At 45.6% G+C, this 18,419-nt stretch overlaps 1 protein-coding gene across 3 annotated transcripts in view; it reads left to right on the forward strand.

Moving 5' to 3' along the window:
* map3k5 (mitogen-activated protein kinase kinase kinase 5) overlaps positions 1-18,419 on the forward strand; it is a 147,877-nt gene that overhangs the window by 38,410 nt on the left and 91,048 nt on the right. For all 3 annotated transcript variants that reach the window (XM_056294458.1, XM_056294459.1, XM_056294460.1), the window contains exon 4: positions 6,047-6,240. In XM_056294458.1, coding sequence (XP_056150433.1) covers positions 6,047-6,240 — 194 coding nt within the window. The remainder of the gene's footprint in view (positions 1-6,046; positions 6,241-18,419) is intronic.

Here is an 18,419-nt window from a genome sequence, read left to right on the forward strand (position 1 = left end):
TCAGTCACTGTATTGTTTATAAGGGTGGGGACACCTGCAGTCACTGTATTGTTAATGAGGGTGGGGACACCTGCAGTCACTGTATTGTTTATAAGGGTGGGGACACCTGCAGTCACTATATTGTTTATAAGGGTGGGGACACCTGCAGTCACTGTATTGTTTATAAGGGTGGGGACACCTGCAGTCACTGTATTGTTAATGAGGGTGGGGACACCCGTAGCCAGGTGAGACTGAAGAGGCACCTTAGATGATGATGAAACGTATCTCCCAAAAAATGTCCAGATGAACTGACTCGGCTTAATGTGATTTTCTTACCTGGATTACTGAGCACGCATCAAGAAAAAACTTAATGAACATCTGACAGGACAGCTGCAAGCTGCTTTATATTTCTGTAATGTGCATGTTCAGACTGCACCAGTCACACCGTGCATATGCAAAGCAGTGGTATATGGCAGCGGCAATGGTATTGTAATTTAAACAAATGCTGCCATTGTTGTGGTCTCCAGTGTGCAAACACCCACACTGTTACAACCAGGTACCCCCAAACACACATGCACTCCACCAGAAAGTAGAATCAGTTCAACTGGACACCACGTTTATTGGGAGAAATGTTTATAAGAGTGGGGACACCTGCAGTCAGATGAGACTGAAGAGGTCACTTATGCCCCTTTTCCCCTGCATGGTACCGGCTCAACTCGACTCTACTCGACTCTACTCGCTTTACTTTTTGGGATTTCATTTTCCACTGCAGATCGTTATCCCCTCACAGCGGAGCCCCGCTGGCCATTTGTGGGCGTGTTGACTGTTTTTTTTTTTGTTTAAAGATTTTATTTATATTTAAATAACAATACATATATTTATAGTTATTTATATTTATATTTATATTTTATCTATTGTATTTCGTTTATTTATTTATTTACAGTGGTATTTTCATGTCAACTTTAGCTCACTTGGAACCTCGATGGAGGTGGTACCAAAAAAAAGGTACCTGGTACCAGGTACTATCCCTAACTTTTCCCCACTGGAAAACCAAAAAAGCGAGTAGAGTTGAGTCGAGCCGGTACCCTGCAGTGGAAAAGGGGCATTAGATGAGTGATGAAACGTTTCTCCCAATAAACGTTGTGTCCAGATGAACTGGTTCAACTTTCTGGTATTTCAAGAGATCATCTATTCCCAGGAAAACTATCTGGATTATTCTGGAAATGAAGTGTTCATTTGAGAAACATCTGGCTACGGCACTGCCTTCAGTCATTGTCAGGGGATTTCTGTGTCCTTCTCAAAATGGACATGGGACTTAACTTGGCCTCTGGAGGACACATTTTTCATGTGCGGAATCTACAAAAGGTCCAGCCCAGTGAGATCACACACAGTGTTACACTGCACTGTTGTTTGGCCAGTCCTGTAAAGGCAGGGCACTGAGTCGGTAGTCTTGCCTACGGAATAACAGACAGCATTCCCACCTATTAGCCTAGTGAACCTTGGCTTGTGTAGGATTTGTACAACTAGCAGCTCAACCATTACTACAGTGCCAGAATGGCCATGTGACTTAAGCTGTGGCTGAAATAAGGGTGCACGTTGTCCGGCTAGCATTCATGAGGCAAATGAGAAACGTGCTGTCATACCGAAGGCTTAGCTCACCTAAGTGGCTTTTCACAGTGGGATGAGATTTGGCCAGTATTGCCAGAAATGTGGTGATCTCTGAGGGGAGCCATTACTGCCTGAGAAGAGCTGATTAGTCCCCAGTATGAAGGCGAGAGAGCACTCACTGGTTTCCCTTATTTACACTCACTCTCATTCCCTCTCCTGCTGTTAGCCTCCCTCTCTCCCTCTCTCTCTCTCTCTCTCTCTCTCTCTCTCTCTCTCTCTCTCTCTCTCTCTCTCTCTCTCTCTCTCTCTCTCTCTCTCTCTCAATTCAATTCAATATTTGCTTTATTGGCATGACATAGTACGTTTGTGTACATATTGCCGACGCATTTAAAACAACAACACAACTATGATTATAATAACAGCAACAACAATTGAATCTCTCTCTCTCGAATGAGAGCACTTAACTTCATTCTACATTGGTGCAAATGCTCCTGCAGTAAGCGGTCCTTTAGCAGACAGCTGGTGTAAGCATTGAGCTTCGATGAGTGTCCCGCCTCAGTATCTCAGCTCTCTCGTGCCCTGTATGTTGGAGCACAGCTATCTATTATCCAGGACTACTTCCTTAATAGATTAACGATGTTTGGATCAGTCATGAAATTAGCTGTTAATCATTAACCTCGAGTCCTAAAGCTCACCTTTGGCTCTCCCTGTGTCAGTCAATGAGGCGGCATACAGCTCAGCCAGATTTTTTTACTTAAAGTGGAACTTCAGATGGACAGACACAACAAGGCTCGCTAAACAACTGGCTGGCTGACTTGGTAATTAACTCGTTGGTTTTTTCTTACTCGCTTAGACAACAGCCTCTCACACGTGTACTTTTTTTACACCCCTCCCCTTTTTCTCCCAGTTGTACTTGGCCAATTACCCCACTGGCTGCAGACTGCCACATACATCCCGATAAATGTAGAGTCAGTTGCCAGCCACTCCTTTTCACCCGACAGTGAAGCATGTCGCCTGGGGGACGTAGCATGTGGGAGGCTCATGCTATCCCCCCCCCCCGAACAGGCTCCCCAGCCGACCAGGGGAGGTGCTAGTGCAGCGACCAGGACACATACCTACATCTGACTTCCCACCCGCAGACATGGCCAATTGTGTCTGTCGGGACGCACGACCAACCCGAAGGTAACAGGGATTCGAACCGGTGAGCCCCGTGTAGATAGTTAATGGAATAGACCATCACGCCACCAGGAGGCCCCACACACATACATGCACTTAAGTACTATCGCTCCTACCGCCCTAGTTAACTGGCCCTCTGTCATCTTCATTTCTGCTGCTGGTCAGTTACCTGCGAACTACAAAGAGGATACAGATATGCAGGTACCACCTGCATATCTGTATGTACCATTGAAATATGCATTGGGTCTGTGAGGATGTGTTGTCGTGTGATCTCTGTTGCAGCACAAATCACCCAGAGAGGAGCTAAAAGTGGTGACAGCGTTTTTTTAAGCTATGGCTGCACCTGTCTGAAGTGTTCACACTGCTAAAATTCATGCCAGTGATGTCATGTAACACGCAGCGAAAAAGAACGTTGTTTTCTGTGGAAGCTTTGATTGCTTCATTCCTTCATCATCCTTTCACTTCCCCTTTCTTTTGAAAGCTAGAGCAGTAGTAGTATGCTCCTAAATCAGCGACTGAAATGTTGACAGACACAAGACTACTCTAAGTGTTCAGGATGCAGCTGGTTCTCAAGCCTCTTCAGCAGCTTTTATATTCTGTTTTGTGAAGTGCAAAGATGTGATATGGACATTACTTTCTCTTCTGACATGATTCACCCAGACATTAATCATTCCCTGCTTCTGTCTGTACTGACAAATACCACATGCATGTGTTTTTTTTCTTTCTTTATGCAGAAGTGATCCTCAACCACTACAGAGCAAAACATGGCGTTAGAACAAATAAACGAGAGAAGTTTGCCGCCACACAAAGCGCAAACACGTTTGTAAAATTAGTGCCTTTTCTGTGAGAGCAGATTAATTGCTATAACCCAAATTCAATTCAAAGTCATATCTAATGTAACCCATGCACGCCACAGCTGCAAGACATAATAAGGTAAAAACACTGCTCCGGATGAGGATTGGCCCTTTCGGTTCCACTTGTTTCTGTAGTATCCTGCTGATAACTGTAGTAGGATGAAAGTTTGAAATTTCTAAGAACAGTCCTGTTCTTTGCAGCAACTCGGAAAAAACAGTTCCTGAAGTGACTGTGGCCTATTTGTTTGTTGCCTGTTCAGACCGATTCATTGAAAACAGCAGCATAAAAAAAACCCACCATTGTCTCCACAGATAGAATAGAACCTCAGCCTTATGTCACTACCTGTGACTCACAACAAAAAGAAAAAAATCTGACTTCCTCCATAATATCTACTTCCTCTATACAGTATACTATTTTTGCTGCAATACCCATTAATTCATCTCTGTCTAGAAACAAGTGGTTCTTAATGCAATAGAAACTAAGGAGATGCTTTAACTAGCATAAACTAGCATATTCTAACATAACTAGCATGTAACTAGCATATACTAGCATATACTAGCATATAGGTGTGTGTGTGTGTGTGTGTGTGTGTGTGAATATCTTTATAATTGTTTAAAATGCATCATAACTTTGGCTATATACAAATTAGATAGCTGATAACATTCAAAATCAGCAGACTAAATTGCAGCCTTGATAGTGCAGTCTCTAAATGACTTTATTAACAGGTGTGGCATATTATTAACCTGCTGTATAATATAATGCGTAATAATCATTTTAGGCTCATGCTGTGCAGCGGAAAACAGACTACAAGCCACACAATCTCTTGTAAATGGGATGTTCGTGTCAATGTCAGAATCAATCAATCTATCATTTATTAAGGACCACATGACTGAGGTCGGTGGAATTTGCTTTCAGCACAGCATGATAGGTGAGCTCAATTTAACATAGTCAGTAACGTAAAACAGGCAGGTATCAATTTCACCTTAGACACTGACTAGCACAACAGACAATATTCACAGATTGCCACAAGACAAAATTCACCAACAACATTTACAAGATTGATACAGGAGGGTTTTTTTTCCCTTTTTCTTCCAAATTGTACTTTTTTGTCCAATTACCCCACTCTTCCGAGCCGTCCAGGTCGCTGCTGCACCCCCTCTGCTGATCCGGGGAAGGCTGCAGACTACCACATGTCTCCTCCGATACATGTGGAGTCACCAGCCTCTTCTTTTCACCTGACAGTGAGGAGTTTCACCAGGGGGACGTAGCGCATGGGAGGATCATACGATTCCCCCCAGTTCCCCCTCCCCCTGTAAACAGGCGCCCCGACCGACCAGAGGAGACGCTATTGCAGCGGCCAGGACACATACCCACATCCGGCTTCCCACCCGCAGACACGGCCAATTCTGTCTGTAGGGATGACCGACCAAGCCGGAGGCAACGCGGGGATTCGAACCAGAGATCCCTGTGTTGGTAGGCAATGGAACAGACCGCTACACTACCTGGACGCCCTTGATCCAGGAGTTTTAAATGCAGGTACATCTGTCAGGGTGAGTTGAGAACTGTTCAGAGTCCTTCTTGCAGTGGGGGGAAAACTGCTTTTAAAACGGGATGATTTGGTGGGGAGGGACCTGTAGCACCTCCTAGAGGGCTTCAGCGGGAAGAGGTTGTGAGCAGTGTGAGAGGGTTCAGAGATTTTTTTTTCTTTTGATTGTGCGTTTGTGATATAGTGACACAACTGATTAGAGGGGGATGCCAATAATCTTGAGTGATTTATTGACTATGCATGCTGCCATACCAAACTGTATGGATGAGGTGAGTATGCTGTCAATGATGGCTGAGGAAAACTGATGCATGAGACTTTTTTTGAGCTGTCTTGGAGGAAAAGTCTTTACTGGGCTTTTTTTGGTGATGTGGTCTGTGTTGATGTTCCGTTTAAGTTTGTTACGGATACGTGTGCCAAGAAATCTGAATGAGTTAGTGATGATAATGGGTTCTCCTGAGATGTGTATGGGTGTTTTGGGTTGGTGCTGTGCCTGAAATCTATACTGAGTTCTTGTGTTTTAGATGTGTTGTGCTGGAAGTTGTTAATAAGGCACCAAGTGACTGCCTGGGCTACCTGCTCATGGTGTCGGTCTTTGTTGTTGTTTGTTGTAAGTCCAACTTTGGTTGTGTTGTCTGCATATTAAAGAATGGTGACTGAGCTGTGGTAGGATGTGAAGTGGTTTGTGTAAAGGGAGAAGAGCCAGGGTGAGAGGACACAACCCCCGGGAGCACCTGTGCTGGGGGTCAGAGGGCGAGCTGAAAGGCTATTCATCTTAACCCTCTGTTGCCTTCTCCACAGGAAGCTCCAAATCCAGTGCGTCAATATTCAATGTCGAAACAGTTCTTACAGAACATTAGACATTATCTTTTCTTGCATCTCCAGACATGCTCTGCCAACTACACCTTCATACCTTACATGGTGACGCCCCACAACAAAGTGTACTGCTGTGAGAGCAGCCTGATGAAGGGCTTGACGGAGCTGATGCAGCCCAGCTTTGAGATGCTGCTGGGACCCATCTGCATGCCCCTCGTGGACCGCTTCATCCAGTTGCTCAAGGTGCCAAAGGCCAATTCCCAGTGAGTATGGGAAGAGATGGGGTCAGGTGAGGGGTGAGGGGGGGGCACATCACTGAAACCAACAGGTACCACTAGGGTTGGGCATCGTTTGAATTTTATCGATTCTGATTCCGCTTAACGATTCCGGTTCTTATCGATTCCGAGTTTCGATTCCAATATGGTAAAAAAAATGTTTAGATAACAAAAATATATTTTCTGTAAGCATTATCGGAACATTAACAATGTAAATACATATAAATAAACACATCGTCCAAGGTAAATACTGGTGTCCAAACAACACAGTCATATTTGTAGATAATGGAAAATGCTCTCGTATATTCCACCTGACAACAACACAGTGGAAAGCAGTAACAGTTGAACCATTTGCTAACATCACTGAGCTCACATATTTAAAATGTTAGACTTTTACACCTTGTACCATGCAGGAATCAGTTGATTGCTCAAACTATATCAGGAGGGGGGAGTGTATGTTGAATTTAGGCCCCTGGTCATCTCCCTGCAAATAAAAATTCAACATGACAGTAACTGTTACTACACAAGTAACCTACCATCATCAAACTTTTTTGGGGACTTTTTTTTTTTAGACCTTTCCTACCTAAATGAAGGGGATTCGACAGCTGAGAACAGGTGTAGCCCTTTCACCACAAAAGCCGCTACCGCTCTGTGGCACTCCTCATTTTCTCCTTGGTCATACTTCCTTTTATTGCCAAACAGAATGGTGTCTCGTGGCTTGCTGTCTTCCCTGGCTCTACTGGAGGTGCTCGCGATGTGCTGGCGCTGGCCCAAGTCTGACACACTCGCAGTCGGAGACCGCAGGACATCAAACACTGTACATTCTTTCAAATCGATGTAGCCATTGTTTGCAATGATAAAGATTTATATCACTTTTAGGAACCGATGGGCAGAACCGAAATTCAACTTTTTTTTAATGGGTACCTGGTACCCGGCATTTTCACTCTATGCTAATTTGGAACCAAGTTTCAGCTCCCAACCCTAGGTCCGCCTAGATTGTGTCTCAAACCACTCCCTAGTTCAGTAGTTAGTGAATTACTATTAAGTGCGCTGGATTTTGGGTACTCATTGGGATACTGATTTAATGAATATTGAGACACCTTGATAACTCACTGACATGCAACACCATTGCAAATTACCATGTTGTAATGAAATAACATCAACATCAACTTTAATATTTTTATATGAGATGACTGTAATTTTAGGTCTCTTGTCAACTCACGAACGTTTGGTGACAATTTTGACATTGAGACACACTTGAAAATGTCTGATTCCCTTGGCAGTTCATTACTTACTGAACTGGGGAGCAGTTTGAGACACAGGTCAAGTCACCTTAAAGAGTAACTAAACCCGAGATCATTTAGTGAGTTTTCTGACATCTACAGGTTAAAAACCATGTAAGCGTTAAAAACAAGGCAGGCTGGTTTTGGTACTCTGTGATGTTAACATAGCAGGATAAACACAGATAAAGCTAATAACATTAATAATGGCTCTGTTGGATGTAAGTATACTAGCACTTCTATCATTGCCCATTATCACCCAAGGTCGAGTATGAGTGTCCTCTTTCTGGGTCATTATGGGTCTTCAGGTGGGCGTAGAGACCGATCTTGGAGCCTCATGGTTTGGGGCAATGTGGGCAAGGGTGTGACGGAGTAGTTTAGGATGTGGTTTGGGCCTTTCTGGTAACTTGCTCCTTTCTGAGTTTGCGCTTGTTTTCAGCAGCATGGTGGAGGTCATGGTTGTAGCACGCAACACCCTCACAGTCTGGTTTCTAGACTAGCTTTGTCTAGTCAGAAAGGCATGAACTGATGAAGCCTCTTGGATGAGAGGTGAAACGTCTTCACGGATATATACCAAGTCCAGTTGCACTCGATTCAATTCCTTTGGATAACCATGACCTGGATGAATGAGAACATTCACAGACATCTCAACTGATATTGTGCGATGGTGGCAATCATAGTAGGCATATTGGCCTTCTCGAAGACAGACTTGTTTAAGGAGGTGAGAGTCAGACATGCGGAGAATATGGCCAGTCCATCTCAGCTGATGGTGTGATAGTGGCAGTGGTAGTAGGCATGTTGGCTTCCTCAAGGATGTTGAAGTTGGCGTGCTTAACCTCCCAGCTTATTTTAAAGATCTTCCTGAGGCATTGCTGTTGGTATGCCTTGAGTGCCTTTAGGTGCCTGCTATATGTGGTCCATGTTTCTGACCCATAAAGTAGGGTAGGCAGCACTACTGGTTTGCACACCAGAACTTTTGTTCTGGCCTGAAGGTTGCGGTTTACAAAAACCCTTTATCTGAATCTTGAAAAGGCCCGGCTGACATAACTGAGTTGATGACGCATTTAAATGTCAATGTTGGCTTTGGAGGAGAGAAGGCTGCCAAGATATGGGAACTGTTCCACATTTTCGAGTCTGAGGTTGTCTACAGAGATGGATAGGGGCAGAGCAGGCATATTTCTGTTGGGTGGGGGTGGGTATGGGTCTTTTTTATGTTAATTACCAGGCCAAGTTGCTTGTGTGCCTTTGCAAAGGCATCCAGTATGCTCTGTAGTTTCTCTTCTACAAGAGACAATAAGGTGTTGTCATCAGCGTACTGCAGCTCAATGATGGATGTGGTGGTGGTTTTACTTTTAGCATGGAATCTGTTAATGTTCAGAAGATTCCCATCAGTCCTGTACATGATTTTGACTCCCTGAGGCAGATTGGGACCTGTGAGGTGGAGGATGGGGTAATGAAGACAGAGAACAGGGTTGGAGCAACGACACAGCATTGTTTTAACTACACAGTGGACCTTGAAGGACTCTGTCTTATCTCCATAACTGCTGAGTACTCTAGCTAACATATTATAATGTAGTAGTCATAGTACTCTGTTATATTTCTCAGGGCAGCCTATTTTTGACAGAACTAGCCAGAGGGCCTGGTGGTTTACAGAATCAGAAGCTTTGGTTAAGTCTATGATGGCCATGTACAATTGTTGATTCTGTTCCTGGGCTTTTTCTTGGAGTTGGCGAGCAGTAAAGGTCATGTCCATGGTGCCTCTGTTAGGATGAAAACTGCTCTGGGATCCTGGCAGAACTGCCTCTGATATTGGGAGGAGTCTGTTGGCCAAGACCCTACCCAGAGCTTTCCCTGTGGTGGAAAGCAAGGAAATGCCATGGTAGTTTCCACACTCAGCTTTGTTCCCTTTCTTAAAAATAAAGACAATGAGTGCATCCCTAAGTTGTGCAGGAATTTCCTCTTTTCCCCATATTTTAAATAGTAGGGCATGGATATATCTGAGGCGTGTCGGTCCACCTGCCCTCATTACATCTGCAGGTATTTCATCGGGACATTTTTTATTTTCACCTTCCTGATGGCAACCTGGACTTCTCTTAGACTTGGTATGCTGCCATGTCTTCCTCGTAGGGTTGTTGAAGGAGTTGTTAGAGAGCATCCATCTCAGGGCTAGAGTTCCAGTTTAAACGGTCCTGATAGTGCTCTTTCCACCTCTGTTTGATTAACTCGTCTGTTAGCAGTGCGTGCCCATCTTTGGAGCAAAGGGGGTTAAATGGCGGTGGCTGGGACTGTATATTGCTTCAGTAGCATTGAAGAAGCCTCTGGTATCCTCAACATCTGCAAGGTGCTGGATCTCAAGGGCCTTCTTCGTCCACTGGTTTTTCAATTCCCTGTTCCAGCTTTGGACGGCTGACTTTGCTCTTACTTGGGCAGCTTATTTAGTTTGGCAGTTGATGTTATTCTGCCAGACTGTAAAAGGCTTGCCTCGTGATGTTGATTAACCATTGGATTTCCAGGTCACTCTCATCAAACCAATCTTGGTGGTTCTTCATCGTATGTCCAAGAGTGAGTTTCTTGTTGCCACTGATTGGAGTCCTAAGCATATCCCAGTGGCTTTTAATATCATCTGGATACTGCTTGGGCATTGATGCAGTTGACCATGCACTGGAATTGTTGATGAGAGCAATATCGGTCAGTTCTTCAAAGCTGAGCTTTGGGCTGCTCCGCTTTTTCTGCACCCTTCTTTTCCGGTGAAGTTGGATGAACAGGGTGGAGCCGATAAGGTATGGTCAGTCCAGCAGTCATCTGCACTGATCATCACTCTGGTGTTAAGTACCTCACGTCGTTCTCTTTGATGGATGACAATGTAGTCAATGAGGAGGCAAATGCTAGAACAAGGGTGCGTCTAAGGTTGTTTTTAATTTGTTGTCCTGGCAGAAGAGTGTGTTGGTGATGGTTCGGCTGTGTTCTGAGCATTTTGGTAACAGCAGGATGCCATCGGAGTTTGTTTTTCCAACTCTTTCCTTGTCAAATATGCCTCTCCACAAGTTGTAATTTTGGTCCACTCCAAGCAGGATTAGCTTGTTCTCCTTGGGGACTTTGGTGAAAACATTGTCCAGGTAAGCATAGAAGGTCTCCGTTACTTCATCTTGTGAATCAAGTGTTGGAGTGTATGCACTGTGATAGTGACACTTTAGTTATTTACAAGCACCAGTCGCATTGTCATCAGGCATTCATTGATGCCCAAAGGAAGCTCAGCAGGGTAGCAAATGAGGCTGTTTTGGATGGCAAAGCGAATACCGTGGATCCTGGGCTCTTCAGCTGCATTTCTTTCCAGAAGAAAGTGTAGCCACGTTTCTCCTCTTTCAGTTGCCCTTGGTCGGCCAATCGGGTTTAAGAGAGTGCTGCAGTATCCATCCAGAATCTCCTCAGCTCTCAGGCAAAGATGGCAGTACGCCGTTCAGGTCAACCGTTGGATTGCTTTACATGAGGGTCCATATGTTCCAGGCTCCAAATATGAGTTTCTGTTTCTGACCGCATGGTGGTCATCCGACTGGATATAGTGGTCCAAACAGGGGGTATGAGGCAGACTACAAACCCAAATTCCAATGAAGTTGGGACATTGTGTAAAACATAAATAAAAACAGAATACAATGATTTGCAAATCCTTTTCGACCTATATTCAATTGAATACACTACAAAGACAAGATATTTAATGTTCAAACTGATAAACTTTATTGGGTTTTTTTTGTTGCAAATATTCACTCATTTTGAATTTGATACCTGCAACATGTTCCAAAAAAGCTGGGACAGGGGCTTGTTTACCTCTGTGTTGCATCACCTTTCCTTTTAACAACACTCAGTAAGCGTTTGGGAACTGAGGACACTAATTGTTGAAGCTTTGTAGGTGGAATTCTTTCCCATTCTTGCTTGATGTACGACTTCAGTTGCTCAACAGTCCGGGGTCTCCGTTGTCGTATTTTGCGCTTTATAATGCGCCACACATTTTCAATGGGAGACAGGTCTGGACTGCAGGCAGGCCAGTGTAGTACCCGCACTCTTTTACTACGAAGCCCCGCTGGTGTAACACGTGCAGAATGTGGCTTGGCATTGTCTTGCTGAAATAAGCAGGGACGTCCCTGAAAAAGACGTCGCTTGGATGGCAGCATATGTTGCTCCAAAACCTATATGTACCTTTCGGTATTAATGGTGCCTTCACAGGTGTGCAAGTTACCCATGATGCCATGGGCACTAACACACCCCCATACCATCACAGATGCTGGCTTTTGAACTCTGCGCTGATAACAATCTGGATGGTCCTCTTCCTCTTTAGCCCGGAGGACACGACGTCCATGATTTCCAAAAACAATTTGAAATGTGGACTCGTCAGACCACAGCACACTTTTCCACTTTGCGTCAGTCCATCTCAGATGAGCTTGGGCCAGAGAAGCCGGCGGCGTTTCTGCGTGGTGTTGATATATGGCTTTGGCTTTGCATGGTAGAGTTTTAACTTGCACTTGTAGATGTAGCGACGAACTGTGTTAACTGACAATGGTTTTCCGATGTGTTCCTGAACCCATGTGGTAATATCCTTTACACAATGATGTCAGTTTTTAATGCAGTGCCGCCTGAGGGATCGAAGGTCACGGCCATTCAATGTTGGTTTTGGGCCTTGCCACTTACGTACAGATATTTCTCCGGATTCTCTGAATCTTTTGATGATACTATGGACTGGAGATGATGAAATCCCTAAATTCCTTGCAATTGTACATTTGAGAAAAGTTATTCTTAAACTTTTGGACTATTGGCTCACGCAGTTGTTCACAAAGTGGTGAACTTCGCCCCATCCTTGCTTGTGAACGACTGAGCCTTTCAGGGATGCTCCTTTTATACCCAATCATGACACTCGCCTGTTTCCAATTAACCTGTTCACCTGTGGAATGTTCCCAACAGGTGTTTTTTGAGCATTCCTCAACTTTCCCAGTCTTTTGTTGCCCCTGTCCCAGCTTCTTTGGAATGTGTTGCAGGCATCAAATTCAAAATGAGTAAATATTTGCAAAAAACAATAAAGTTTATCAGTTTGAACATTAAATATCTTGTCTTTGTAATGTATTCAATTCAATATAGGTTGAAAAGGATTCGCAAATCATTGTATTCTGTTTCTATTCACGTTTTACACAACGTCCCAACTTCATTGGAATTGGGGTTTGTATGTTTAGGGCACCTTTTCTAGCCCCCTCCCCAACTGGGTTGAGAAGAGCAGATCCTAAATAGGGATGCTCAGTTCTGTGGTGCAGCAGATTTGCGACAGAAGGGTACCAGCAAGAGTTAAAGGGAAGGTTTACAAGATGGTTGTGAGACCAGCTATGTTATATGGTTTGGAGACAGTGGCACTGAAGAAAAGACAGTAGGCGGAGCTGGAGGTGGCAGAGTTGAAGATGCTAAAATTTTCATTGGGAGCGACACAGAAGGACAGGATTAGGAACGATTATATTAGAGGGACCGCGCAGATTGGATGATTTGTAGACAAAGTAAGAGAGGCAAGATTGAGATGGCTTGGACATGTGTGGAGGAGAGATGCTGGGTATATTGGGAGAAGGATGCTGAATATGGAGCTGCCAGGGAAGAGGAAGGCCAAAGAGAAGGTTTACAGATGTGGTGAGGGAGGACATGCAGGTGACTGGTGTGACAGAGGAAGATGTAGAGGACAGGAAGAAATGTAAATGGATGATCCACTGTGGCGACCGCTAATGGGAGCAGCCAAAAGTAGTAGCAGAGTCATGGGTGCAGCAGCTGAGAAGCCCGTCTGCCTCAGTCCCACGGCTCAGCGACTGATCATGCACCCACCACCTGTGTGCCAGGTTGTAGCTAGGGACTGCCAGACTTGACTGTCCTGCCTTTCACCTCTTCCTGATCACCACAGGGCTTTGACCCAGGATGTTTATGGGTTGATTCCCTTGCGGAAGGATGCCTGCAGTGACAGCTTTTTACGTGGAGAGGCTGATGCACCTGCAGCCACCACATGGTCCTTGGCAGGGGGTGGCCAGAGTGCAATGGCATGGAGAACCAAGATGATTAGGGATCACCCTCTGTTGCAGCTTTCATCCGCCTTAACTGCCGTTGTGACTTGGAGATATCTTCCACCAGTTCTCCCGTTTATGGCTTTGTTGGATCGCACTTTGTTTGGAACCTCCCCCTTGACCCATCTGCCTTGGGTGACCCTACTAGGAGCCAAGCTCCGGGTTGACATACAGTGGTGTGAAAAAGTGTTTGCCCCCTTCCTGATTTCTTATTTTTTTGCATTTTTTGCGGTTCATGCTTGAAAACCCTCCAATGTGGCTGAATTACAACAATTCTGCAAAGATGAGTGGGCCAAAATTCCTCCACAGTGCTGTAAAAGACTCATTGCCAGTTATCGCAAACGCTTGATTGCAGTTGCTGCTGCTAAGGGTGGCCCAACCAGTTATTAGGTTTAGGGGGCAATCACTTTTTCACACAGGGCCATGTAGCTTTGGATTTTTTTTCCCCTTAATAATAAAAACCTTCATTTAAAAACTGCATTTTGTGTTTACTTGTGTTATCTTTGTCTAATATTTAAATTTGTTTGATGATCTGAAACATTTAAGTGTGACAAACATGCAAAAAAATAAGAAATCAGGAAGGGGGCAAACACTTTTTCACACCACTGTAGCTCTTGGGATCATTATTGCACACAAGCTTCTCCACCACGACAAGGTGGCGATCTAGGAGACGTATCAGCATTGACAGACAGAGCCAGCACTACAAACTGTCAATAGTACTGTTAATGCTGCTCCTTTGGCACACCTACATCGAACAGATCCGTTATTTATATTATTATCTACATTTATGTTTTCCTGCTATGCTAACATCACAGAGTACCAAGACCAGCCTGCCATGATTTTAACCTTTAGATGGTTTTTAACCTGGAGATGTCAGCAAACTCAATAAAATGTCTAGGGCTTAGTTACTCTTTAAATTTCAGTCAGAGAGGTAAAGAATGCCATGACACTGTGTTTGTGAGAAAACTTAAACACCAATTCAGAAGCCATAAGGGGCCGGGATTTACACAGCATGGTCACATCGATCCATTGATTGTGTAAGCACAAGGTAACAAAGGTCTGTAAAATCTCATACCATCGCTGTCTCTGCTCAGTATGGGTCTCATAGTTGAATAGATAAAAGTTGAACAGCTTCTCTTTATATAGCTTAATCTTTCCTGCAGTTGTGAAGGGGAAATCATAAAAAAATTAAAGATGACTAACATCAAAGAAAAAAATATCCTTTTGTTATAAATTAAAATCTCTATGTACTACCTTATTTATTACAACAGATTTCTAGTAGCATAAAAAACTATTTCTTTATCTAAGAAATTATCAGTTTCATAACATCCAGTTTAGTTAAACGCATACATTTCAATACAAGTGTGAAAAATCCAATGCATGCAACACACACAATGCAACGCATCGCAAAGACGGTGCAATGAAGCAGAGTTAACGCCATTTCATTGAAATTGAATCGACGGCCAACTGCTGAAGGTCTGGCTGGACGTCGACAAGTGCGGCCGATGGCTGGAGGTCTGGCGGGCGTTAGCAGGTGCCGCCAATAGGTGGCACTCTGCCAGGATGTCGGCAGGCACAGCCAAATGCTGAAGGGTATCAGAAAGGGCGGTTGATGGCTCAGGATCTGGCTAGGCATCGGCAAAGACAGCCGACGGCTCAGAAACAGGCTGGGTGCTGGCAGGGACATCTGACTGTTCAGAACAGGCTAAGTGTCAGTGAGACCAGCCGGCGGGTCGGGATCTGGCTGGGTGTGGGCAAAGATGGCCAATGGCTCGGAAACAGGCTGGGCATTGGCAGGGATAGCCGACAGCTCGGGAAAAGGATGTGCATCGCTGAGGGTGGCCGGAGGGTCGGGAACTGGAAATGGAAGAGCGTCAGCAGTGGCGACCGACAGCTCAGGAATTGGAACAGCCTGAGCATAGGCAGTGGCCGCTGATGGATCAGAAACTGGAACAGGGTGAACGTTGGTGAGGGGCGGACAACGGCTCGGGAGCAGGCTGGGCCTCAGTAGTGGCGTTGGGCAGCGGAGACTCTGTGGCGCTGGCTAGGGAAGACTGCCAGCGGCCTCAACGACCTCGTTTTCTTCTGGGAATAGGCTTTACCTCAGTAGTGGTGCTGGGCACGGGGGAAAGCTGGCAGCCTCGATGACCACGCTTTCTTCTGGGGACCCCTAAATAAGAGTAACCAAGGAAAATGGCAAGGCTAGTCTCATAGAAAGGGGACTGCTGAAGGTTTTCAGGGGCAGGATCAGGCAGGAGGCTAGCCGACTCGGGAGCAGAGGTAGACTGGAGGCTGGCAGACAGGCTGGTAACAGCAGGGCCAAAGCTGGACTAACAACTCAGTTTCTAAATGCTTCACTCAACTAGAGACTGAGGACAACCTCCCTGTTTTCGTTGCTAAAACTGGGTGGAAACAGTAAAAGTTAAAAAAAAATCTGCATTGCAAAACAAATCCAAGGTCTTGAGGGCGGACCTTCATATTGGGGCAGTGACATGCAGAAGTCGTGTGCTTATAAACACTGCCTTACCAGCAACATGCACATTATAGGATGACTCAGCCGCAGTCACCAAAAACAAGTGTCCGGTCATACGTCCCTAAAGACACAATTGGCAGTGTCTGCAGGTGGGAAGCCGGATGTGGGTATGTGTCCTGGTCGCTGCACAAGCGCCTCCTCTGGTCGGTCGGGGCGCCTGTTCGGGGAGGGGGGGGGACTGGGGGAAATAGCGTGATCCTCCCAGCACTACGACCCCCTAGTGAAACTCCTCACTGTCAGGTGAAAAGAAGCGGCTGGTGACTCCGTATTGGAGGAGACATGTGGTAGTCTGCAGCCCTCCCCGGATTGGCAAGAGGGGTGGAGCAGTGACCGGGTCGGCTAAGAAGAGTGGGATAATTGGCCAAGCACAAATGGGCAGAAAAATGGGGTGGGGGGGGGACAGGTCATAGAAATAAGATTTCCTGTCATTTTATCATCCAGGTATATATTTTCATGTAGTCTTCTGTCATGTGTTCACCATATCACACTAGCAGAATATGGTTCTGTATATATCATGCCACTCTCTTCCCTAGCTTCGCTTTTTGGTGTAAAATATTGTAACGATTACTGATCAATAGGCTCGGTAGCCCTTGGCTAACGGGTCGGACCCTTTAGTCGACTGGTTAACGTAGTCACCCGTGGTGCGGGAGACCCGGGTTCGCGCCCCGACTGCGGCGGTTCCCAATTGCCCCCCCCCCCCCGAATTCGCTACATTGGTGTCAGAAGTGGGATGGTGAGGCCATCGGACGTGCGTGCGCCTAGAGGCGTGAGGGAGCCGATATGCTGACGCGCTTCCGAAGGAGGGGGGTAGTGTAACGTACAAGAATAAGTAGACGTGTTAGCCCTTGACTAAGGGTCGGACCCTTAAGTCGACTGGTTAACGTTGTCGCCCGCGGTGCAGGAGATACGGGTTCGCGTCCCGGCTGTGGCGGTTCCCGCGGCTGCGCCCTGAATTCGCTACATTGGTTCCCGGGGCTGCCCCCCGAATTCGCTACATTGGTAAGGGTCGGACCCTTTTTTCAACTGGTTAACGTTGTCGCCCGCGGTGCGGGAAATCCGAGTTCGCGTCCCAGCTGTGACGGTCCGGCCGGGGACGCCCTATCCCGAAGGAGGGGATTAACATACACGAATAAGTAGACACGTTAGCTCTTGTATTGAGCCGGGGTGCGCAATCTTCTTCTTTGTGTATGGAGGATAAGCAAAGCTTGACTGTTTTCTCTTTAGCCTTTAACGTTAGGCATATTTATTTAGGCAAATACAGCAGGTCTTAGCTCTCTACTGCCGACTCCCACAACACACCGTCGCACACTGACAACGTGGCGACGTCACATCCGAATGTACCGTAATACAATGAGTAAGGGCGCCATCAAACAACAACACTTAACACCGTGGCTAACGGGTCGGACCCTTTAGTCGACTGGTGCGGGAGACTCGCGTTCGAGTCCCGGCTGCGGCGGCTCCCGGGCTGCCCCCCCGATTTCGCTACAATATAATGGTTTACTGCAGATTAAGTGCATCCTGGTCTCAGTTTCAAGAAAAGAAAGTTAAATATTTACAGGTGGCTAGAAGATGCTCTGGGAGGACATTTTTATCTCCAGAAAACAGGAGATCAGATTAAATAAGCTCAGACAGTTTACAGCAGGAGAAAACCGGTGAGCAGGTTTCTCCTGTTGTAAACTGTCTGAGCTGTAATGCCTGTAATACAATTTCAGTTCAGCCATCTTGCATGCGTGACTACATCACATAGTGTACATTGCATGAAGGGTATGAGTAGCTATTTATAGTAGACACATAGAGATGACATACCCCGATGCTGCCATTGATTGCTTGGTGGTGTGATCAGTGTGTGCATTGTGTAACAGCTATGTGTTAACACAGTGATGTTACACAATGATGGCGGCGCAAACTCGCGTTTGCGGCGGCCTCACCCAGTGCCGACTATGCAGTGTCTTTGTCCACGTCTGCGTCTAAGATTGTCTTCTTCGTCTTTGTCTTCCTCTTCTTCGTATTCGTCTTCTTCTTTTTTTCCCTCCTTCTTCTTCTTCTTCTCCTCCTTGTGGTTATGCGGTAGGCAAACAACGAATTGGTGCATTACCGCCGTTAGCTGGTATGGAGTGTGTAATGTTTCTAAATGAAGAAACTTGGGTTCAACAATTACAAATATTTATTAAAGTACTGTGACAACTCAGCTAACGCGCATCAAGTATCGTGTGGTGTCTTCTTCTGCCGGAATCCTACAGACTAGGTATGTACGTTTGTGGCTACTGCCCTCAGGTG

This window comes from Lampris incognitus, chromosome 15 (assembly GCF_029633865.1).
Source record: "Lampris incognitus isolate fLamInc1 chromosome 15, fLamInc1.hap2, whole genome shotgun sequence".
Lineage (NCBI taxonomy): Eukaryota > Metazoa > Chordata > Actinopteri > Lampriformes > Lampridae > Lampris > Lampris incognitus.